The sequence below is a fragment of the Schistocerca piceifrons genome, chromosome 3, assembly GCF_021461385.2.
Source record: "Schistocerca piceifrons isolate TAMUIC-IGC-003096 chromosome 3, iqSchPice1.1, whole genome shotgun sequence".
NCBI classification, from domain to species: domain Eukaryota; kingdom Metazoa; phylum Arthropoda; class Insecta; order Orthoptera; family Acrididae; genus Schistocerca; species Schistocerca piceifrons.
In genome coordinates this window covers 864,408,264-864,434,827 of record NC_060140.1, presented here as the reverse complement: position 1 = coordinate 864,434,827, position 26,564 = coordinate 864,408,264, and the positions used below count along the sequence as shown (strand labels likewise).

Sequence of the window (26,564 nt, the reverse complement as noted above, 5' to 3'; positions counted from 1 at the left end):
GTGTTCAGTTAAAATTCACAATTGTAGGATCAATGCAAATAATATGAAAAGGATAGATTGCTGCTATAGTTGAGGTGATGAATCACAAAAGGCCTTTTTCTGAATTAGACAAAACAAACACACACACACACACACACACACACACACACACACACACACACACATTCAAGCAAATGCAATTCACACACATGACCACGACCACTGTCTCTGGCTGCTGAAGCCAGACTGCAAGCTACAGCACATGATGGAAGAAGCAATCTGGGTGGTGTGGGCAAGGAAGAGGCTAGGCTAGGATGGTGAGTGGTGATAGGCAGATGTAGCAGGATCACATACAGAGAAGGGGACAATTAAGTGCTGCTTGTGGGAGCATAGAGATATGTGGTGGTAAGAGGACAGTGCAGCTAAGTGCAGTTGTGAGGTTAGATGATAGGCGGGGGGGGGGGGGGGGGGGGCAGAAAAGAAAAGGAGAGAAGTAAAAAGTGAAAAAGTGGGTGTGGTAGTGGAATAGAAGGCTGTGTAGTGAAGGAGTGGGAACAAGGAAGGTGATAGGTGGGTAAAGGCCAGTGAGTATTGCAAGTTCAGGTCAGGACAGTTATAGAAATGTAGGATATATTGCAGGGAGAATTCTCACCTGCACAATTCAGATAAGGTGGTATTGGTAGGAAGGGTCAAGATAGCACAGGCTATGAAGCAGTCATTGAAGTGAAGACTGCTGGTGGTTGGTGGGTAGCAATACCTCTACTTCGACAGGTGTCACCCATTCCATACCAAGAAGTCACATCCATACAGCCTATCCTAGCCAACCATGGCCATCAGCTCTGCAATGACAAACAGTCCTTTTCAAAATATACAAAGGGTCTCACTGAGGCCTCCACAGACCATAATAACCCACCTAACCTTGTACAGAAACAGATGCCCCATGCATTCTCTCTCTTCACCCACCACACTCTGTGTGGTTTTTCACTTCTTCTCGTTTCTTCCTTCCTTTGGTTGGTTCCTTTCTTTGTTCTTCTCCATCTCACTGTCTTCCTTACTCTTGTACAGAAACAGATGCCCCATGCATTCTCTCTCTTCACCCACCACACTCTGTGCACCTCTGCGCTCGCGCCCTCTTCGTAGCGGCGCACGCTGGTGCAAGCATTCGCAACCGAACAGGTGACAACCGCGTTTCATATACCCGGTCAGAGGCGGCTAGAACTTCACAAATATTCCGCGACTGTAAGAGTAATTAGGTGCGCCTCCCGCCGGTGATATTAGCGCGAAACGAATTGCGGCTGCGTGTTTATTTGCACTTGCAAATATTGATTCTTTCTACATCTAATGTTTGGCTTTTGCCTCTTGCTATTTGAATACTGGTGCCGGAAGACTGGTCGTTTAGAGCAACGAAATGGGTCACACAGTTCAGATTGCTCTTCCTCATATTTCTTAGATTTGGACGACCGCGTTAAAAATAACGAAATGTCTGACGAAAGCATGGGTGGAGAGGGCGGCGATGCGCCGCAGATGGAGGACAAGAAGTTAGCGCCTGCGTCCGGAGACGGACGGTTCCACGACCTATATTTGTGGTCTTTTTGGTTTTTCACTTCTTCTCGTTTCTTCCTTCCTTTGGTTGGTTCCTTTCTTTGTTCTTCTCCATCTCACTGTCTTCCTTACTCTTTCCCTTGCCTTCTTCTCCTTGCCTTCTCTGGTCTCCGCCTTGGCGTTTGAGACAGTCTGTCCTCTCTCTCTTCCTTTTCCTCTTCTTCCTTCCTTCCTCCCTGTGCGCGCCTGAAGGCCGACCCACGCGTTCGCACGCATAGCCGGTGACGGGGCAATGCATAATTCCCCGCCCTGGGTAGACAAATAAGGCTCGCACGTACCCCCTGGTAAAGGCCAGGCCCAGGGAAGGGTGATTGCCTCAGCTGATACCTTCTGACCATGCCGATTGGTCCCTCCGTCTGTTTCTCGGGAGGTGTGACCTGAGGTGTAAACATACACCTAAGGCGGGAGTGCCCTCTGAGAGGGTCCCCATAAGGAAGGAGCGCGCCATCGGAGACACTGGCAATCATGGGGGATTCCTCCGCAATGGATTTCTCTTCTTCTCTCTCGACTTCTGCCCACAAACGGAAACTTGACCAGCCACCAGTGACAAAAGTACTACCGCCTGCCCCACAGTTCCTCGTCGTTTCTCAATCTGTGGACAGAAAGGATTTTTCCTCTTTCAACCCTTTCGTTATCCAGAAGGGCGTAGATGCCATAGCCGGTACTGTTAAGTCTTGTACAAGGTTGCGTAATGGTACCTTGTTACTAGAAACTGAGAGCGCCTTTCAGGCACAGAAACTGCTTTGAGCCACACTCCTGTACACGTTCCCTGTCCAGGTGGAGGCTCACCGAACTTTGAATTCGTCTCATGGTGTGGTCTATACTAGATCCCTCGACGGATTGACTGACGAGGAGATTCAGTCTTTCCTCGCTGAGCAGGGCGTGACGGGTGTCCATAGGGTCATGAAAAAGGTCAACAATGACCTTGTACCGACCCGGACACTTTGCTTGATCTTCGATAGTGTTAAGCTGCCATCGCACATCAAAGCGGGCTACGAGGTTATTTCTGTTCGCCCCTATGTCCCGACACCTACGCGCTGCTACCAGTGTCAGCGATTTAATCACACTCGCCAGTCTTGTTCCAATGCGGCTAAATGTGTCACTTGTGGCAGGGATGCCCATGAGGGTGACTGTCCACCTCCGTCTCCTCGTTGTGTGAACTGTCAGGGTGACCATGCAGCGTCCTCCCGCGACTGTCCCATCTATAAGGAAGAACGCTGTATCCAAGAAATTCGGGTCAAAGAGAAAGTGTCCACCTCGGCTGCTCGCAAGCTATTTGCTAGTAGGATGCCCACGCTGCTCCCAGCAGGGAAATACAGTACTGTCCTCGCCTCTCCTCGGACTACCAGGGTGGTGGCAACCCAGACATGCGATCTGACCTTCAGCACCACGGCCAGTGCTAAGATCGCGCGGTCGACATCTCCTCTTCCTCCCATCACCCCACAGACACAAGCCCCTTCATCAGCTTCTGCTAAGACGAAGACCCAGAAGTCAGATGCACGGGCCTTCAAGAAGGAACTGTCCCGTGCAGACTTCCTACGTACCTCGACCTCCAAGCCATCGACCAGTACTTCCACCAAACGACCTTCCAAGAAGGCTCATAGGAAGCACAGTTCTCCTTCTCCACCACGGCGCATTTCTTCTCCTGCGCCACCCAGCGGTTGCCGCCCCAGGCCATCATCCGTTTCGCCTGGCTGCACCGCTGGTAGCCGAACATCTGGCCGTTCACCGGCGGAGGAAGCTCCCCCTCCCAGCCATCTTACCAAGATGGCTGATGAACCTATAGAACCTATGGACGATGACTGTCTGCCTACTGATAGCGGCGGCAGTGCTCGCTCGAAGCCAGGCCCTCAGCGGCCTTCGAGGTGACTCCTTCTTTTATCTTCCTTTTCTTCTTACGATGGCACTTATTCACTGGAATATTCGCAGCATTCGCTCCAACCGAGAGGACTTGAAGTTGCTGCTCCGCTTGCACCGTCCACTTGTCGTAGCCCTCCAGGAAACGAAGCTATGCCCATGCGATCAAATTGCCTTGGCACACTACACCTTTGTGCGTTTTGACCTACCCCCTGTGGTAGGTATTCCGGCTCATGGAGGGGTTATGTTGCTGGTCCGGGATGATATTTACTACGATCCCATCACGTTGCACACCGGCCTGCAGGCGGTTGCCATCCGAATTACTCTCCCCACTTTTACATTTTCCATTTGTACCGTTTACACTCCATCGGCGTCTGCCGTTACCAGGGCCGACATGATGCAAATTATTGCTCAGCTACCTGCACCATTTTTGTTAACTGGAGACTTCAATGCCCACCAACCCCTTTGGGGCTCTCCAGCTTCATGCCCGAGGGGCTCCCTGTTAGCAGACCTTTTCAACCAGCTCAATCTTGTCTGCCTCAATACTGGCGCTCCTACTTTTCTTTCGGACACATCTCACACCTATTCCCATTTAGACCTCTCTATATGTACTACCCAACTTGCACGCCGGTTTGAGTGGTATGCCCTTTCTGATACATATTCGAGCGACCACTTCCCGTGTGTTATCCATCTCCTGCAGCATACCCCCTCTCCGTGCTCATCTAGTTGGACCATCTCCAAAGCAGACTGGGGGCTCTTCTCTTCCAGGGCGACCTTTCAGGATCAAACCTTCACAAGCTGTGACCGTCAGGTCGCACACCTCACGGAAGTGATTCTCACTGCTGGTGAATATTCCATCCCTCACCCTACTTCTTCTCCACGTCACGTACCGGTCCCCTGGTGGACCGCAGCATGTAGAGACGCTTTACGTGCTCGTCGACTTGCTTTACGCACCTTTAAACACCACCCTACAGTGGCGAATTGTATCAATTATAAACGACTACGTGCACAGTGTCGTCGTATTATTAAAGAAAGCAAGAAAGCCAGCTGGGCTGCTTTCACAAGCACCTTCAACAGTTTCACTCCTTCTTCTGTTGTCTGGGGTAGCCTGCGCCGGCTATCTGGCACTAAGGTCCACTCACCAGTTTCTGGCTTGTCGGTCGCGAATGACGTCCTTGTGGCCCCTGAGGATGTCTCCAATGCCTTCGGCCGCTTTTTCGCAGAGGTTTCAAGCTCCGCTCATTACCACCCTGCCTTCCTCCCCCGCAAACAGGCAGAGGAGGCTAGGCCACCTAACTTCCGTTCCTCGAATCGTGAAAGTTATAATCCCCCCATTCACCATGCGGGAACTCGAAAACGCGCTTGCCCGGTCACGGTCCTCCGCTCCAGGGCCTGATTCTATTCATATTCAGATGCTGAAGAACCTTTCTCCTGCGGGTAAAGGTTTTCTTCTTCGTACTTACAATCGCATCTGGATTGAGGGACATGTTCCCGCATGCTGGCGCGAGTCTATTGTTGTCCCGATTCCTAAGCCGGGGAAGGACAAGCACTTGCCTTCCAGTTATCGACCCATCTCGCTTACCAGCTGTCTGTAAAGTGATGGAGCGAATGGTTAACTCTCGTTTGGTTTGGCTGCTCGAGTCTCGACGCCTACTTACCAATGTACAATGTGGATTTCGTAGGCGCCGCTCTGCTGTTGACCATCTGGTTACCTTGTCGACCTTCATTATGAATAACTTCTTGTGGAAGCGCCCGACCGCGGCTGTGTTCTTTGATTTGGAGAAGGCTTACGACACCTGTTGGAGGGCGGGCATTCTCCGCACCATGCATATATGGGACCTTCGCGGTCGCCTCCCTCTTTTTATTCGTTCCTTTTTAATGGATCGACAGTTCAGGGTACGTGTGGGTTCTGTCCTGTCAGACACCTTTCGCCAGGAGAATGGGGTGCCACAGGGCTCAGTTTTGAGCGTCGCTCTCTTCGCCATAGCGATCAATCCAATAATGGATTGCCTCCCAGCTGATGTATCAGGCTCCCTTTTCGTGGACGATTTTACCATCTATTGCAGCGCGCAGCGTACATGTTTCTTGGAGCGCTGTCTTCAGCGTTCTCTTGACCGTCTTTACTCCTGGAGTGTCGCCAATGGCTTCCGTTTTTCTGCCGAGAAGACGGTCTGTATTAACTTCTGGTGCTACAAAGAGTTTCTCCCACCGTCCTTACGACTCGGTCCCGTTGCTCTCCCATTCATGGAGACGACAAAATTTTTAGGTCTTACATTTGACAGGAAACTTAGCTGGTCTCCACATGTCATATTTGGCTGCCCGTTGTACCCGTTCTCTAAATGTCCTCCATGTTCTCAGTGGTATGTCGTGGGGAGCGGATCGAACCGTCCTACTTTGTCTATATCGGTCGATCGTCCGCTCCAAGCTGGATTATGGGAGCTTCGTATACTCCTCTGCACGGCCATCCATCTTACGCCGCCTCAACTCCATACAACATCGGGGTTTACGACTTGCGATCGGAGCGTTTTATACTAGTCCTGTCGAGAGTCTTCATGCTGACGGTGGTGAATTGCCACTCACCTACCGGCACGATGTACTGCTTTGTCCGCATGCCTGTCGGCTACTGTCAATGCCCGACCACCCGTCTTATCGTTCCTTTTTTGACGACTCTCTCGACCGTCAATACGGGTTGTATGTCTCTGCCCTGCTACCCCCTGGAGTTCTCTTTCGTCGCCTCCTTCAACACCTTAATTTTTCACTCCCTGCAACCTTTCGAGTGGGCGAGAGCCACACGCCTCCTTGGCTCCAGGCTCAGGTTTGTGTTCACCTTGACCTCAGCTCGCTCCCAAAGGAGGTTACCCCCGGTTCGGTCTACCACTCCCGTTTTGTCGAACTTCGTTCGAAGTTCATTAATATGACCTTCATTTATACAGATGGCTCTAAGACCAATGACGGGGTCGGGTGTTCTTTTATTGTCGGGGCACAAAGTTTCAAATACCGGCTCCATAGCCATTGTTCGGTCTTCACAGCTGAGCTCTTTGCCCTCTACCAGGCTGTTCTTTACATCTGCCGCCACCGACATTCTGCTTATGTCATCTGCTCTGATTCCCTGAGCACCATCCAGAGCCTCAGTGATCCGTATCCGGTTCACCCTTTCGTGCACCGGATCCAACGCTCTCTTCAGCAGCTGATGGACGTCGGTTCTCCGGTTAGCTTTGTGGGTTCCTGGCCATGTCGGTATCCCTGGGAACGAAGCTGCAGATGCCGCGGCCAAGGCTGCGGTCCTCCAGCCTCGGACAGCTTCTTGTTGTGTCCCTTCATCAGATTGTAGCAGGGTCATTTGTTGGCGCATTTTAACGCTGTGGCATGCCGATTGGGCTGCACTTATGGACAACAAGCTTCGGGCCTTGAAACCTCTTCCCGCAGCTTGGACGTCCTCCTCCCGCCCTTCTTGACGGGAGGTCGTTTTGGCCCGGTTACGAATTGGACACTGCCGGTTCAGCCATCGCCATCTGTTGACGGCTGTGCCGGCGCCGTTCTGCCCATGTGGGCAATTGCTGATGGTCCGCCACATTTTAACGTCCTGTCCGGATTTTAACGCACTGCGTCTTGATCTTGGCCTGCCATGTACTCTAGATGCCATTTTAGTGGATGACCCACGAGCAGCTGCTCGCGTTCTTCGTTTTATCAACTTGACAAATCTCTCTAAGGACATTTGATTATGTTTTTTATTTATTTATTTATTTATTTTTAATCCTATGCCTGTCAGTCTGTCTTTTATCGTGTTTTCCCTTTTAGTTGCTGTTTTAAACTTGTGCTTCATGGTGCATTCCTAACGTAGTCTGGGCGCTAATGACCATTGAAGTTGTGCGCCCTAAAACCACAAAAAAAAAAAAAAAATTCACCCACCACCTCCCAAAGTCCCCCCGTCTGGCCACAGAGTGCTTCCCCTCATGTTTCAGTACCACACAGGACTGGAGCAATTGAATCACATTCTACGCCAGTGTTTCGACTACCTCCTGTTGTGCCCTGAAATGAGGAATGTCCTACCCACTATCCTTCCTTCCCCTCCCACAGTGGTATTGCACTGCCCACTGAACCTACACAATATCCTCACCATCCTTACAGAACCCTTGCTCCCAACCCCTTGCCTTATGGCTCATACCTTTGAAATAGATCTAGATGCAAGACCTGTCCCATACATATACTCCAGTCTAGGCACATCTGCTCTAGTCCAGCCACAAGCATCTCCTATCCCATCAAAGGCAGGGCTACCTGTGAAACCAGTCATATGATCTACAAGCTAAGCTCCAACCACTGTGCTGTGTTCTATGTGAGCGTGACAAATAACAAGCTGTCTGTCTGCATGAAAAGCCACCGCCAAACTGTGGCCAAGAAACAGCTGGACCACCCAGATGCTGAGCATACTGCTTAATATAGTGTTCCGAATTTCAGTGATTGCTTCACAGCCTGTGCCATCTGGATCCTTCCTACCAACACCAGCTTTTCTGAATTGCAGATGTGGTAACTCTCTCTCTAATATACGATATTCTACATTCCCGTAACCCTCCTGGGCTCAACCTTCGTTAATCACTGTCCTTCACCCACCTATCCCCTTCTCTTTTCCCACTCCAGCACTACACAGCCTTCTGTTTCATCAGTGCACCCACAGTCTTTTTACTTCTCTCCTTTTCCGCTCTGCCCCCTCCCCCCTTTCTTACACCTAACCCCCCCCCCCCCCCCCAAATCTCACCCGCCCCTTCACCCGACTGCATCTAGCCGCACTGCCCTCTGCCCACTTCATTCCTGTATGTCACACTAGCAGCACTCTGCTGTCCCCTTCCCCTACCCATACCCTGCTATCCCTCCCCCTGCCCATTCCAGCCTCCTCCTTACACCCAGCAAACATTGCTTCTCACTTCATGCACTGTAGCTCGCAGTCTGCATTTCGCAGCCGGACACAGTGGTCGTGCATGTGTGTGTGTGTGTGTGTGTGTGTGTGTGTGTGTGTGTGTGTGTGTGTGTCTTTTGTCTAGTTCAAAAGAGGCCTTATGACTTGTGTAGCAGTCTTTTTTTTTGCGCCTGCCCGCCGCTCTTCGTCTCCACTATATGGCGAGTAGCAATCTATCGTTTTCATAATATTGTCATTATTCCATTTCAGATTTTCCATTGTATTGTTTTAGAATTGTTATTTCAATTTTCCCTTCTGTGGAGGTAGGACCACATGTGGAAGCAGCCATGTAATATACTAGCCCTGTTGTAATCATTGTACAGCTTTTTAGATTGGTGTGACTAACAACTAGCTGTCCACCAGGATGAATGACCACTGCCAAACTGTGGCAAAAAGCAAAGTGGGGCACCCTATGGCACAACATGCTGCTGAATATAATGTGCTTGATTTAAATGACTGCTTCATAATCTGGGCCACCATGACCAGCTTTTCTGAACTGCACAAACAACACATTCTCCACTCCCAAAATTATCCCAGCCACAACCTACAATAACCTACTGTCTCCGTACCCTCCATACAATAGTTTTTGTCTCCTCTGTCCGCTCACCTCCTCCCAATTGACGTCCGCTCACCTCACACACTGCCAACCCACCCACTGGTCTTTTCCCCCTCTGCACCTCTCCATTCCTCCACTCCCCCCACCTGTCTCTCCCGATGCTGCACCTGTCAGCCTTGTCCTGCTGCTGTACATCTGGTCCCTGCACACTCTTCATACAGCACTCCTCTATCCCCTCACCTGTACCCTGTTTTCCCCACCCCCCCTTTGTCCACCGCTTCGTGGTCTTGCGGTCGCGTTCTCACTTCCCGAGCACGGGTTCCCAGTGTAGATTCCCGGCGGGGTCAGGTATTTTCACCTGCCTCGAGATGACTGGGTGTTTGTATTGTCCTCATATTTCATCATTATTCATGAAAGTGGCGCGACTGAACTGAGCAAAGGTTGGGAATTTGTACGGGCTCTGATAACTGCGCAGTTGAGCGCCCCACAAACCAAACATCCTCATCCTCCCATCCCCTTTGTTAAACACAAGAGTTGCATTCTGCCTGAAGCGACCAGAGATAGTGAACATTTGTGTGTGAGGTGTGCCTACTTATGTGAATATGTGTGTATTTTCTTTCCTGAAGAAGGCTTTGGCTCAATCTGTAACAGTCTTTTCGTTCTACCTGTCTGCAACTGAATTTGTCATCTTTACACCAAATTACATGTTGCTAACACTTGTCACAAGCAGTTGTGGGGAGTTGTGTCTGCAGAATAGCTGATTTGTATAGTCAGTTTTGTAATGATGTTTTTCCTTTAACAGCAGGGGAAATGTTACGTATTTAATGTAACAGTTATCGTGAGATAGTGGATGCTGGGGTGTGATCAAACTGTATTTTTGAAGAGAAACACTTTGTTTACTTGGGCAGATATGTACAGATACATAATAAATTATTGAATCCTGAGTTTTCATTTTGTACTTTTACCATGTTTAAGCATTTTTGTTATTGGTATAGATACAGTGAGATGCTGGGTGAAAATAAAGAGAAAGTAATGAAAATTGAAGCTGTCAGCTTTCACATTAACATAGACACCCAACTACAGTATGGATCAGTCTGTGACCACATTATATTCACACTCTTTGGCTTCATGATCTCAAAACAAAATTGTCACCTTGCAGTATTACCTAAACCTCGGGCTGCACTAAGGATCAGCCTGTCACAACATACTTTCACCTTTGACACAAAATTATTAACAATATTTGAACACAGATAGTGCAGAAGTGGTGCATACATCAGTAAAAGACACATCTGTAAGCTGTAAAAGCAGTCAATTAAGAAAGTACTGTCTACTCTAGAGGTGGATTGTTCATAAAAAAATGGGTCCAAAGTTCAAGAAACTGAATGAAAGGACCGAGGAATGACTTCTAAGGAACAGTTGCTCACCATTCTTTTCAGATTGGTCTTGCTTGTTCCCACCTCAGTCTCGTTTGGCTGGTGTCATTCCAGTAACGCTGTTTATTGTTCACACATTGGTTTTATTTGGCCAGTCTTGTTCCAATTCCACCGTTCATTATTCCCTCCTTGATCTTGTTCCTGTTTCGGATGGTCGCTCGTTCCTCATTCCAGCTCCACCATTCTTAATTCAGTTGTAGTTCCTTTCATTCGTTGTGTCTGCCCATTCTTGTTCAATTTTAATATACGAATATAATAATAATATATGATAAAATTAACACAAGAATTCTCAATTCACTGGAACTCATTTTTTGATGTACTTGTGCCTTATTTTCCACTGTAGCTTCTACAAACTATGTTTATCAATGGTATTATTTAAGCCTGCCTCTCTCTCTCTCTCTCTCTCTCTCTCTCTCTCTCTCTCTCTCTCTCTCTCTCTCCTCTGTGTGTGTGTGTGTGTGTGTGTGTGTGTGTGTGTGTGTTTTAATCCTGTATTACCTGTTAAAAAAATGAATTTATGAATTTATCAATACAGTTCCTTCTACCTTGTTCACGTGTCTGCTTCTGAAGTGCATCTGGTAATCCCTTGAAAGGATTATAGGGAAATCGAACTACCTGGCATCCATTCTTATCTATTTCGTTCACTCAAGTCACCAACTTTTTTTAGTCCGAATTTTGAAAATTGCTGCCCTAATTGCTGTAAGGTGTAACCTTATAAATTGTCCATCTTAGATTTGCTTCATAGTTACAGGATTTTAAAGTCACTGTCTGGACATCAGTTTCTAAAAGCAATATGGTGTGGTTGTAAATAATAATAATAATAATAATAATACTGCCGTGGAGGCTCGGGAAAAGAATAGGCCTCGGTTAGTTCTGCCAGTCGTAAAAGGTGACGAAAAGAACAAACCACTAATAGGGCTAACCCCCCTTTTAGTGTGATTAGTTGTTCAGGACAGAACTAATGATCCCTTGGACAAGCGCTGTCATGGTCAGGGATGACGCTTGAACCCTATGCCCGTCCACAATGGTAACGACACTGCTAGCCACACGGAAAATGATTTAAATCCAAATAGAGGTGTTTTGCAGGACATGCTTCCTGCAACCACTCTAGAAGGAAAACAAAGACAGAGGATGAGATGGTCAGATGAAGTTAACAGACACCTCATGTTCTGTTATTACCAAGCAACAAACTTAGGAACCAACACAACTGGATACAGATCACAACTATACACAACATTTATTACCAGATACCCAGAATTAAAATTTTTAACAGACCAACGACTAGCTGATCAGATTCATGTAATAATAAAAAATAACAGGATACCCCAGTCAGAATTAGAAAACATCAAACAACAAGTACAACAAATACTGGAACAAAATAATGTGCAGTCAGAAGAAGAAGAAGAAGAAGAAAATACAGTAACGCACTCAAACATCCCAGAGCAAACAAACAAAGAACAACACACATCAATTAAACAATCAGAGGAAAACGAAATCTTAAGACAGCCACCAGAACAAGCACAAATAGAACATGAAGTGACACACATGTTAGATATAGAAGAAAAATTTCAGTTGACATATATAGAATACAAAGACACAAATACAGGCATTAGACCATTCTTGCATAGACCACCAAATAACCCACAAGTCGAAACAACTATCAACACAATCATACACAACAAAATAAATGAAAATACAACTGTGGAAGAGTTACAACTACTGGTTTATGTAGGAGCACTCACTACACTAAATATACACACTAGGCAGAGATCAGAACCAACCAACACACAGAAGAAACCCACAAAACCAGTGTGGCAACACAGGCTACAGATCAGAATATAAAAACTGAGAAAAGGCATTGGAGAGCTAACACAATTTATAAGAAATGAAATATCAGACAAAAAACGAAATAGGTTAGGTAAAATTTCACAACAAGAAGTGATAGAGCAATTAGATGAAAAGAAGCAGAAATTACAAGCATTGGCCAAACGACTTAGAAGATACAAAAAAAGTGAAAATAGAAGGAAACAAAACCGAACATTCAACACAAACCAAAAGAAATTTTACCAGACAATAGATAACACACACATTAAAATAGACAATCCACCAAACATAAGACATGGAACACTTCTGGAGCAACATATGGTCAAACCCGGTACAACATAACAGACACGCAAGGTGCATACAAGCAGAAACAGACTCATACAAGATGATACCACAAATGCCTGAAGTGATAATTTTGCAACATGAAGTCACCCAAGCAATTAATTGTACGCACAATTGGAAAGCCCCTGGAAATAAAATAGCAAATTTCTGGCTAAAGAAGTTCATCTCAACACATTCACATCTAACTAAATTATTTAACAGTTACATTGCAGACCCATACACACTCCCTGACACACTTACACAAGGAATAACTTATCTGAAACCTAAAGATCAAGCAGACACAGCAAACCCAGCAAAATATCGCCCCAGAACATGCCTACCAACAATATACACAATATTAACTTCAGTCATCACACAGAAATTAATGACACATACAACACAGAACAAAATTATAAATTAAGAACAAAAAGGCTGCTGCAAAGGAGCACGAGGATGTAAAGAGCAACTGATAATAGATACAGAGGTGACATATCAAGCTAAAACTAGACAAAGGTCACTGCACTACGCATACATAGATTACCAAAAAGCTTTTGATAGTGTACCCCACTCATGGTTACTACAAATATTGGAGATATACAAAGTAGATCCTAAATTAATACAGTTCCTAAACATAGTAATGAAAAATTGGAAAACCACACTTAATATCCAAACAAATTAAAATATCACATCACAGCCAATACAGATTAAGTGTGGAATATACCAAGGAGACTCATTAAGTCCTTTCTGGTTCTGCCTTGCTCTGAACCCACTATCCAACATGCTAAATAATACAAATTATGGATATAATATTACTGGAACATACCCACACAAAATAAAACATTTGCTATACATGGATGATCTAAAAGTACTGGCAGCAACAAATCAACAACTCAACCAATTACTAAAGATAACAGAAGTATTCAGCAATGATATAAATATGCCTTTTGGAACAGACAAATGTAAGAAAAATAGCATAGTTAAGGGAAAACACACTAAACAAGAAGATTACATTTTGGATAACCACAGCGACTGCATAGAAGCGATGGAAAAAACAGATGCCTATAAATATCTAGGATACAGACAAAAAATAGAAGTAGATAATACAAATATTAAAGAAGAACTAAAAGAAAAATATAGACAAAGACTAACAAAAATACTGAAAACAGAATTGACAGCAAGAAACAAGACAAAAGCTATAAATACTTATGCTATACCAATATTGACCTACTCATTTGGAGTATTGAAATGGAGTAACAGGGACCTAGAAGCGCTCAACACACTTACACGATCACAATGCCACAAATATAGAATACATCACATACATTCAGCAACAGAAAGATTCACATTAAGCAGAAAGGAAGGAGGAAGGGGATTTATCGACATAAAAAACCGACATTATGGACAGGTAGACAATTTAAGAAAATTCTTTACAGAACGAGCAGAAACTAGCAAAATACACAAAGCAATCACTCATATAAATACATCAGCTACACCATTGCAATTTCATAACCACTTCTACAACCCTTTAGATCACATAACATCAACAGATACGAAGAAAGTAAATTGGAAAAAGAAAACACTACATGGCAAGCACCCGTATCATCTAACACAGCCACACATCGATCAAGACGCATCCAACACATGGCTAAGAAAAGGCAATATATACAGTGAGACGGAACGATTCATGATTGCAATACAGGATCAAACAATAAACACCAGATATTACAGCTAGCATATTATTAAAGATCCCAATACCACAACAGATAAACAGATAAATGCAGACTTTGCAAACAACAAATAGAAACAGTAGATCACATCACAAGCAGATGTACAACACTAGCAAATACAGAATACCCCAGAAGACATGGAAATGTAGCAAAAATAATACATCAACAACTTGCCATACAACATAAACTAATAAAACAAAAAGTTCCCACATCCAAGTATGCACCACAAAATGTACTGAAGAATGATGAATACAAATTATACTGGAACAGAACCATTATAACAGGTAAAACACCACCACATAACAAACCTGACATCATACTCACCAATAAAAAGAAGAAATTAACACAACTAATCGAAATATCCATACCAATACAACAAATATACAGAAGAAAACAGGAGAAAAAATTGAAAAATACATCCAACTGGCTGAGGAAGTCAAGGACATGTGGCATCAGTATAAAGTTGACATCATACCAATTATACTATCAACTACAGGAGTCACCCCACACAATATCCACCAGTACATCAACGCAATACAGCTACATCTAAACATATATATACAACCACAGAAATCTGTAATTATTGATACATGTTCAATTACTCGAAAGTCCCTAAATGCAATGTAACATATACCGTACAGTTAAAAGGAAGTCACGCTTGATCAAGGTCCGTGTCACTTTCCATTTTCAACCAGACGTAACGTCTGAGACAGGAAAGAATAATACAACAACAAGATGAGAGAAGATTTGAGCTATGTCAAGTAAAAATAAATTCTAGCTGAAAAAGGTACTGGTGCCACAACGCATATCACAGAAGTTTTTTTAATCGTATAGTTGCTGGTTCAAATCTCTGTAGTAGCAACTATGGTTTTTTTACTGTCATATAAATTCCACATATATATTAACTGATGTTGAATTACAGTTTTTGAATAACAATGTATTTTTTAATTGCTGGAAATAAATTAAAAATTACTGCAGTCAAACTGTATTACACAATATAATGTGAAGGTAACATTGTCCACAGACTTTAATTTGTATGTTAGCAGGATAAAGAAGAGACACATTGCCAAAATCTGCTCTATACCATGAACGAGAGCAGTTTGTGGATGTCACTTTATAAAGTTTAGCTGTTTAAACTACAGTCAGGAGGATTCTACTTGAACCCACATACTGTAGATAACTGTTGTCATGCTGCTTTTAAGAAGTGATGAAAGTTATTTGCTTCTGAATATTTTCCCTTCTATTATTGACAGACTTTAGAAGAATGTTTGGTGCATATGGATGTTGCATCACTTGATATTCATCAAGTAATGGGCTTGTGTTGGTCTCAGGGATTGTATAATGCCATTATATACATACATAATAAAGCTCTAATGGATTATGTAACACCACTACAAGAGCTTATGCCTATACTGCAAGCTGCTCTAGCAACAGGTAAAACAGCTTATTCATTTGTTCCTTTCAGTTTTGTATATGTAATTACTGACGATTCAATTGTAATATTTCTTCTTCTTTTTTTCCCAAGGAAAAAAGTCACAAATGATCTGCCTGCTTTTGCTATATTGTGTCAGAATAGTCATGTAAAATTTAGAAAATATAGCTGCAAAATCTTTGATTAAATTGGAAATATGTGGGAGCTATTCTAAAAATTTCGGTTCAGTCTTTGCTCGGTATAATGACACCAGAAAAAATGAGAAATTTCAAGCCCATTGTTGATGATGGCTGAAGAAAACTTAAATTGTAATCTAACAAAGAGATAAAGGGGCTGGCCAGTACTTACCTCAGCTCAGTACAGCCGATAGATACACAAAAAACAGAACCAAAAATTTATGTTCCTAGCTTTCGGAACAAATGTTCCTTCATCAGGGAGGAGAGAGGGGAAAGAAAGGGAAGAAGGGAAAGTAGATTCAGTTACTCACAACCCAGGTTATGAAGCAACAGGGAAAGGAAAACAGGGAGGGTACCAAGGATGGAGGCATGGTTGTCAGAGGGAAGCCAAAGATATTCTACTGTAAGTACTGTGCCAGCTTCAGACCAAAGAGGATGCATACAGAAGTAAAGAGGTATACAGTATAAAGATGAACACAACTATGTAGGATGAAAAGATGCGTAAATGGCTAAAGAGGAAAGGGAAAGAGGAGAAGACTGAAGAGTAAATGGGAGTGAGGTTGTTTAACGTATGTTCAGTCCAGGGGGATGAAAGGATGTGTTGGAGTGCAAGTTCCCATCTCCGCAGTTTAGAGGGACTGTTGTTGGGTGGGAGAAGCCAAATGGCACATACAGTGTAGCAGGCTCCTAGGTCCCTAGAATTATGCTGGAGGGCATGCTCCGCTACTGGGTATTGGACATCTCCTAGGCGGACAGTTCGTCTGTGTCCGTTCATTCACTCAGCCAGTTTAGTTGTTGTCATACCGATGTAAAAGGCTGTGCAGTGCAGGCATGTCAGTTGATAAATGACATGTGTAGTTTCACACGTAGCCCTGCCTTGAATTGTGTATGTTTTACCAGTAGCGGGGCTGGAGTAGGTGGTTGTGGGGGGATGCATGGGGCAGGTTTTGCAGCGGGGTCGGTTACAGGGGTAGGAACCGCTGGGTAGAGAAGGTAGTCTGGGAATATTGTAGGGTTTAACCAGGATGTTACGGAGGTTAGGGGGGCAACGAAAGGCAACTCTGGGTGGTGTGGGGAGAATTTTGTCAAGGGATGATCTCATTTCAGGGGTTGACTTGAGAAAGTCATATCCCTGGTGGAGTAATTTGTTGACTTTTTGAGGCCAGGATAATATTGGGTGACAAGGGGGATGCATCTGTGTGGTCTGGGTATAGGAACATTGTTGTTGGACGGGGAGGAATGTGTTGCTCGGGAGATCTGTTTGTCGACAAGGTCTGCAGGATAGTTGCGGGAGAGGAAAGCACTAGGTAGGTTATTGGTGTAATTGTTGAGGGATTCGTCACTGGAGCAGATACGTTTGCCACGAATACCTAGGCTGTAGGGAAGGGAGCTATCAAAGTGAAGGTGCTGTTGTTTGTTTGTGGGTTTGATGTGGACAGAGGTGTGGATGTGAGCTTCAACAAGATGAAGGTCAACATCCAGGAAGGTGGCTTGGGTTTTGGAGAAGGACCAGGTGAAATTCAGATTCTTAAAGGAGTTGAGTTTATGGAGGAAATTAAGGAGTGTTTCTTCACTATGAGTCCAGACCACATAGGTGTCATCTATAAACCTATACCACGCCAGGGGAAGCAGCTGTTGGGACTTCAGGAAAACCTCCTCCATGCGGCCCATGAAGAGATTGGCATAGGATGGAGCCATCCTGGTTCCCATGGCCGTTCCCCTGATTTGTTTGTAGGTCTGGCCTTCAAAAGTGAGGTAATTATGGGTGAGGATGAAGTTGGTAAGTGTGATAAAGAACGAGGTTTTTGGAAGATCTTTGGGTGGGCGTTGGGCGAGGTAGTGCTCAAGGGCAGAGAGACCATGGGTATGTGGGATGTTTGTGTAAACGGATGTAGCATCTATGGTGACAAGAAAGGTTTCAGGTGGGAGAGGAGTGGGAATGGATTTGAGGCGTTCTAGGAAGTGTTTTGTGTCTCTGATGTAGGATGGGAGTCTGCGGGTGATAGGTTGGAGGTGTTGGTCTACCAGAGCTGAGATACGTTCTGTTGGGGCTTTGAAGCCTGCCACAATGGGGGGGAGGGGGGGGGGGTTGTTGAAGGTTCTGTTGTAGTTGGTGTTTGTGAGGGATAGGGAGAGGGACCCCACTTCTTAGGTGTTGCACTAGCACTGTGGATAGTTTTTTCAGCTGGTGTGTGGCATGGAACTCAAGTTTGCAGCTGGCTTCTAGGATGATGTTCCTGAGTGTGTTCTCCAAGCAAGGGTTTGAGAGGTGGAGGACTCTGAAGAGAGATAGGAGCTGTTGGGAGTGGTGGTTACATGAAGTAGTGTAGATATTCAGGACAAGTTGGGCAAGGGCTAAGGATTGAAGGTTCTGGAAGTCCAGGAGAGACTGTTGGAAGGAGGAATTGCACCCAGAGATGGGAACTCTACCTATTACCCAAAATCCACAAAGAGAACTGTCCTGGCTGTCCCATTGCGGCAGGCTTCAAAGCCCCAACAGAACGTATCTCAGCTCTGGTAGACCAACACCTCCAACCTATCACCCGCAGACTCCCATCCTACATCAAAGACACAAACCACTTCCTAGAATGCCTCAAATCCTTTCCCACGCCTCTCCCACCTGAAACCTTTCTTGTCACCATAGATGCTACATCCGTTTACACAAACATCCCACATACCCATGGTCTCTCTGCACTTGAGCACTACCTCTCCCAACGCCCACCCGAAGATCTTCCAAAAACCTCGTTATTTATCACACTTACCAACTTCATCCTCACCCATAATTACTTCACTTTTGAAGGCCAGACCTACAAACAAATCAGGGGAACGGCCATGGGAACCAGGATGGCTCCGTCCTATGCCAATCTCTTCATGGGCCGCTTGGAGGAGGCTTTCCTGAAGACCCAACAGCTGCTTCCCCTGGCGTGGTATAGGTTTATAGATGACATCTTTGTGGTCTGGACTCATGGTGAAGAAACACTCCCTAATTTCCTCCATAACCTCAACTCTTTTAAGAATCTGAATTTCACCTGGTCCTTCTCCAAAACCCAAGCCACCTTCCTGGATGTTGACCTTCATCTTGTTGAAGCTCACATCCACACCTCTGTCCATATCAAACCCACAAACAAACAACAATACCTTCACTTTGATAGCTGCCATCCATTCCACATCAAACGCTCCCTTCCCTACAGCCTAGTTATTCGTGGCAAACATATCTGCTCCAGTGACGAATCCCTCAACAATTACACCAATAACCTAACCAGTGCTTTCCTCTCCCGCAACTATCCTGCAGACCTTGTCCACAAACAGATCTCCCGAGCAATACATTCCTCCCCGTCCAACAACAATGTTCCTATCCCCAGACCACACAGATGCATCCCCCTTGTCACCCAATATTATCCTGGCCTCAAAAAGTCAACAAATTACTCCACCAGGGATATGACTTTCTCAAGTCAACCCCTGAAATGAGATCATCCCTTGACAAAATTCTCCCCACACCACCCAGAGTTGCCTTTCGTTGCCCCCCTAACCTCCGTAACATCCTGGTTAAACCCTACAATATTCCCAGACTACCTTCTCTACCCAGCGGTTCCTACCCCTGTAACCGACCCCGCTGCAAAACCTGCCCCATGCATCCCCCCACAACCACCTACTCCAGCCCCGCTACTGGTAAAACATACACAATTCAAGGCAGGGCCACATGTGAAACTACACATGTCATTTATCAACTGACATGCCTGCATTGCACAGCCTTTTACATCGGTATGACAACAACTAAACTGGCTGAGCGCATGAATGGACACAGACGAACTGTCCACCTAGGAGATGTCCAATACCCAGTAGCGGAGCATGCCCTCCAGCATAATTCTAGGGACCTAGGAGCCTGCTACACTGTATGTGCCATTTGGCTTCTCCCACCCAACACCAGTCCCTCTGAACTGCGGAGATGGGAACTTGCACTCCAACACATCCTTTCATCCCGCCATCCCCCTGGACTGAACCTACGTTAAACAACCTCACTCCCATTTACTCTTCAGTCTTCTCCTCTTTCCCTTTCCTCTTTAGCCATTCACGCATCTTTTCATCCTACATAGTTGTGTTTATCTTTATACTATATACCTCTTTACTTCTGCATACATCCTCTTTGGTCTGAAGCTGGCACAGTACTTACAGTAGAATATCTTTGGCTTCCCTCTGACAACCATGCGTCCATCCTTGGTATCCTCCCTGTTTTCCTTTCCCTGTTGCTTCATAACCTGGGTTGTGAGTAACTGAATCTACTTTCCCTTCTTCCCTTTCTTTCCCCTCTCTCCTCCCTGATGAAAGAACATTTGTTCCAAAAGCTAGGAACGTAAATTTTCGGTTCCGTTTTTTGTGTATCTATCAGCTGTACTGAGCTGAGGTAAGTACTGGCCAGCCCCTCTATCTCTTTGTTAGTATTGTTTCACATCTTTATATGAGATTTTCCATTAATCATTTCAATTGCAATCTCTATTTGTTATTGTTTCATGAGTTTTGTTACACCTTTTGCCTAGATCTACACAACAGGTAGTTATTGTTACAAAAGGGTTATCACAGCTACAAAGAGAGTTGTTCACAGTGCGCAAAGATTGAGGAAAATATAGACAAAAGTGGAAAGAATTCTTTTTCTCTATTGTTTACAGGTAACAATGAGCAACAGGTAAGAGTGGGAGAGATGAGACAATTCTTGGCTGTTCTGCACCATGTCAGTGTGATTTTGCTGCATGCCCTAATTGCAGTACTGTACTTCCATTATGTTAGTGGTTTGCTTTATGCTTGTAAAGTGAGATGTGGTACACCATTTATAATTTGAGTTCATACTATGCAACTGCACAAATTATTGTCCCCGAGAGTGAGAAAAATGTTGAAACTGTAACAGCACTTACCAAAGCAGAACAATTTTAAGCGAAACAGGTCTCGTCAGGAACCACATATTCCATCCTAGTTTTATTGTTTTAGAAAATGTGACATGATTTTTTGTGTTAATGAGATTTAAGCTGTCACAGTTGGAAATGTTACAATTACTAAAATTTTCCTGGTTATTATACCAGTTTCTTTTTTAATTATTGATTGGTCTTTTTGTGTTCTCCTTTCTTTTGTAACTCATGAGGGCAACAGGACAACATATTCCATATATTTGTCATCTTCACTCAAAAGACTGGTTTTATGCAGCTATGCACAGTAGTGTATCTTGTACAAGCCTCTTCATCTCTGTATAACTACTGCAACCTGCATCCATTTGAACCAACTTATGGTCTCTTTCTACAATCCCCCCTCCCCAATTCTCTCTCTCTCTCTCTCTTCTATTACCTGGCTGAAAATTATTTTATCAACCAATCCCTTCTTATGCCACAAATTTATTCCCCCCATCCGTTGGATTCATTGCCTCCTCATTAGTTATTCCATCTTCCCATTAATCTTCAGCAAAACACTCTCGCACTGGCTTAATGAACCCATGATGAAATGCGCCGCTTGTTTCAAAAGGCTATGTACTTAGTTACAAGAGACACTGAATTATCAAACTCTTAATTGGTGTTCCTTTGTGATGGCACTGCCTTGGTTCAGAAATAGTAACAATGGATCAGACTTATAAAATATATGTTCTTGGTGTAAATGACTCTATGAAGGATCAAATATCAGTATTGGTTATGTGGATCAACTCACTAGAATTGAGAACTGACTTGAAATAACAATACTATATAAACGAGTGATAGCTTAGTGCAGCAAACCCAACATCTCCCATGCATGTTTGTTGTTATTCTAATCTGAAGCATATTTTTTCATACTTGATTTAGTTACTAGTTGAGTACGTCCATTCGAAGTTGTTTTAGGGTAAGATAATTTCCATAATCCGTCTTTGGCTATATACCCTCTGAGGCAGTTACAAGATCTTAATTTTCCTGGAAGCTCCTTGAAACTATGAATTTTTATGCAGAAGTATGATTCAGCACTGCAGTTTCCAGATAGCTCTCATTTGAATGTTAATTCCTCATACTTTTCAGTTGCCTTTTTTTCCATCCTCGTTGTTACCTTGTTATTGTTGTTATTAATGGACAAATTTCTTTAGAATTATGTTTCTCAGAACTATGAACACCATTATCTGCAGAAAAAATAATTTGCAGTTTACTGCATGCTATTTGACATTCTTCGTATGTGTTCATAATCAATATTTCACCATCTGCATGTGTATTACAATCTTTTTATTACAGTCTCATTTGTGTAACTCTCTTTATACTAACACTTCACCTTTTTTTCCAATTGAATGGCTCAGTGGTGGAAGAGTTGATCCCAACAGACTGTAAATGGGATATAATTGTAAGTGACTTTTGAAACCAGCAGAAGAGCATCATGATGAAGCCAGGGCACTATCAAGTCGGTTGCATCCTAAGAAGGGGCTACAGAGTCAGTGACTTCGCAGAACTAGAGTGACAACGGACAAACTTGCCGTGAACATATGATACAGCTTGCAGGACTATTGCAACCTAGTTATGACTGCCAGAAGGCCACCAACACATTCCAAATATTTGTCACAGCACACTAGCCATGGTAAACAACAGAAACCAGCACACAGATGAGGTATTTAAGGACACTTGAACCAGTCAGTCTTTGTCAAACAGTTGTGATGTGGAGCCTGACTACTCCGCGACATGCCGGTGACTCAGATTCTTCTGACTCAGCCAGGACATGAACTGCTGCCTGCCCCCTATTAAGCCTATGGGCACTAGGGGCAGCTCTGTGCTCTGCCACTATCACTGGTCCAGCCATCTCTGCCCCCTCTCCCCACCGCACCCTCCACCAACAGAAGACAGTTACTCTTCAAGCCAAGGAGTGATGGCACCCCCCCCCCCCCCCCCCCCCCACCCGAACTGATGGTTCTTTCAAGAGTTCATGCATGGTGCCCATGAGACCCCAGGCTATTGCAGCCCATGCTTATATCCTGGGCTGCATTTTCTTCCCCATGCTCTGACCTCCACATCCACGCTCCTTCCTTGCAGCCCCCTCCTTCCCGTCTCTCTGGGTTCTTACGAGGGCAGTTCAATAAGTAATGCAACACATTTTTTTTCTGAAACAGGGGTTGTTTTATTCAGCATTGAAATACACCAGGTTATTCCCCAATCTTTTAGCTACACAACACTATTTTTCAACGTAATCTCCATTCAATGCTACGGCCTTACACCACCTTGAAATGAGGGCCTGTATGCCTGCACGGTACCATTCCACTGGTCGATGTCGGAGCCAACGTCGTACTGCATCAATAACTTCTTCATCATCTGCGTAGTGCCTCCCACGGATTGCGTCCTTCATTGGGCCAAACATATGGAAATCCGATGGTGCGAGATCGGGGCTGTAGGGTGCATGAGGAAGAACAGTCCACTGAAGTTTTGTGAGCTCCTCTCGGGTGCGAAGACTTGTGTGAGGTCTTGCGTTGTCATGAAGAAGGAGAAGTTCGTTCAGATTTTTGTGCCTACGAACACGCTGAAGTCGTTTCTTCAATTTCTGAAGAGTAGCACAATACACTTCAGAGTTGATCGTTTGACCATGGGGAAGGACATCGAACAGAATAACCCCTTCAGCATCCCAGAAGACTGTAACCATGACTTTACCGGCTGAGGGTATGGCTTTAAACTTTTTCTTCGTAGGGGAGTGGGTGTGGCGCCAGTCCATTGATTGACGTTTTGTTTCAGGTTCGAAGTGATGAACCCATGTTTCATTGCCTGTAACAATCTTTGACAAGAAATTGTCACCCTCAGCCACATGACGAGCAAGCAATTCCGCACAGATGGTTCTCCTTTGCTCTTTATGGTGTTTGGTTAGACAACGAGGGACCCAGCGGGAACAAACCTTTGAATATCCCAACTGGTGAACAATTGTGACAGCACTACCAACAGAGATGTCAAGTTGAGCACTGAGTTGTTTGATGGTGATCCGTCGATCATCTCGAACGAGTGTGTTCGCACGCTCCGCCATTGCAGGAGCCACAGCTGTGCACGGCCGGCCCGCACGCAGGAGATCAGACAGTCTTGCTTGACCTTGCGGCGATGATGACACACTCTTTGCCCAACGACTTACCGTGCTTTTGTTCACTGCCAGATCACCGTAGACATTCTGCAAGCGCCTATGAATATCTGAGATGCCCTGGTTTTCCGCCAAAAGAAACTCTATCACTGCACGTTGTTTGCAACATACATCCGTTACAGACGCCATTTTAACAGCTCCGTACAGCGCTGCCACCTGTCGAAAGTCAATGAAACTATACGAGACGAAGCGGGAATGTTTGAAAATATTCCACAAGAAATTTCCGGTTTTTTCAACCAAAACTGACCGAGAAAAAAAATGTGTTGCATTACTTATTGAACTGCCCTCGTACTTATGTCGACCTGGCTGTTCTCTTGGTTTCCTGTATTCCATGTGGTTTTGTTCCCCTTACATTTTTTCTGTCACCCTTCCTTTTTGGCATTTTTGGTCCTCCTATGGGGTTTGAGCTCCACTTCTAAATTTTTTGTCTGTAGTGTGAGCCATTTGAGGAAGTGCTCCCTCCCTAGCATCTAAGGTGTTGATTTCTCTCTACCCTTCCTTCTCCCCCTTCGTTCTCTGCCATAGCCCCTCCCTCCACCCTGCTAGGTCACCAGCACATGTAGTCAGGCCTTGTGGTGGAGCTGTTACGTACCCATCTGGCTGATCCCCCTGACAACACAGGGATCCCACTACTGATACCTGAACTGTAGCCTACTCAAATATGTCCAGGAGTGGTTGCTTGTTATTCCAGAGCATCAGAACTCCTGGTGGCGGCCTCTGTGCCAGATGGCCCTTGCTGTGACTGGGTGGTGCCAATTGGTAGAGCCCTTGATTGGAGTAGGTGGTATCAGGGCAGATGCTTTGCGTATGAAGTGTATCAAGCTCCAAAAATCTGTCTGTTCTTCCGTGGCTGTGTCTTTGAATGGTAACTGATCATTGAATGCAATTTCTTATGACATTGCATCCTACCCTTTCCTGGCGACACTGTGGGAAGAGGGCCCAGCTTGCCAGCTTGGATGAAATGCTTTCCTCGTGACGTGGTCTGTACTGGTACAGACGGTGACACATTCACCACCACAAGTTTGGCACAATGGAGTGTCTCTGTAAGATGCGGTCGGGTTCGCTGTTGATCAAAACTTCTTCTGCCACTAGATCTGCAGCTCTTCATGCTTGTGATCATCTTGGCAACATCCGAGTGTTCATTACGCCTCACCAGTCAGTCCAGGGAGTCATTTTCCAGTCTATGAAAACTCTAGGCCAGTTTGGAATAATGGGGCAGTCATTTTGTTTGGCTTGTGCAGAAAGGTCATAAGGACAAACGCACCAATGCCATCACCTTTATTCTGGTGTGAGAGGCACATACCCACCCAGAGAAGGTCAGGGTTATGTGCTATCAGTGTGATGTGGAGTTGTACATCATGCCACCCACGAGGTGCTTCCGGTGCTTTTGTTTTGGCCACATCTCTTTCCGATGTATGGTGGACCGCCTGTGTCGTGATGGTGGAGACACTCTGCATGAGGGAAAAACCCTGTGTTCTGCCACCTGTGTGTGTTAATTGTCAAGACCATCACTCTTCATGCTCACCGGCTTTCCTGGCTTATAAGAAAGAAAAGAAGATGCAAAAGTAAAAGTACCTGGATCATTTATCTTACACTGAGGCTCATAAGAAATTTGACTGACTTCATCCTGTGTTGATTACTTCCACTTCGGCCTCTGTTATGTACTTTCCCCCTCCTCCCTCTTCCTTAACTCTGTCCCGTCACCCTTTGTTCTCCCCCTTCCCTGTGGTTCCCACTCCCTCCTCTCTGGATGCCACTAACCCTCCCCAGCCAAAGAAGTGCTCCCCCGTCTTCTGCACCCGACAGTGATGGGTCTCCCTCCATGGACCCTTCCCCCTGGCTTCTCTCAGATGGGAACCTGCTGCCACATCTCAGCCACAGGACACACAATCTTGCTCCCCGAGGTCGCCCTCTCTATTTTGGTTCCAGAGCTCACTCGCTTACCCTTTCTGGGTTATATGCTCTGTTAGAACTGGGATGGCACTTTGAGGACTCTGATAGTGTCTGCACATTGCTCCAAATGGATATTGTTAGTTCATGGATCCCACTGTGTTCCCCATTGGAAGCAGTTGCCATCTGGGTCCACTTGAACTCTGTGGTCACAGTGTGCAATCTCCCTACTGACATTCTACCTACATCTGGTACCATAACTGCCCTCCTTCAGCATCTTTCCACTCCCTAGCTCATCCTTGGGGATTTTAATGCCCATCACCGTTTGTGGGGCAGCACTTTTTCATCTAGTCAGGGGCTCCTCATTGACCAATTTCTTGCAAGTCACGACCTGTGCCGCCTTGATGGTAGTTCCCCTACTCATTTTAGTGCCATGTATGGCACTTTCCTGCCATTGATCTTTAGCTCTCTTCCTCCTTCCTTACACAGTCACCACATTATGACCTCTGTGATAGTGGCAACTTCCCTTTGATTCTCTAGTTCCCTTCCCACCTCCCGATTACCACATTACCGAGCTGGGCTTTCCATCGTGCTAGTTGGCCTCTATGTTCTGCGCTCATAGGCAGCACACCATGCTCTTTTTACAGCAGCATGAATCTCTACTAACTTTTGCCTGTCCTCATTCTCCCAACCTTTCTTGTACCGCGAGTGCAACTGCC

General features: G+C 45.2%; 1 protein-coding gene across 1 annotated transcript in view; it reads left to right on the top strand.

Moving 5' to 3' along the window:
- The window catches only part of LOC124789310 (vacuolar protein sorting-associated protein 8 homolog), a 219,150-nt gene that overhangs the window by 91,178 nt on the left and 101,408 nt on the right, over nt 1-26,564 (top strand). Inside the window, exon 12 of the mRNA XM_047256624.1 lies at nt 15,504-15,684. Coding sequence (XP_047112580.1) covers nt 15,504-15,684 — 181 coding nt within the window. The remainder of the gene's footprint in view (nt 1-15,503; nt 15,685-26,564) is intronic.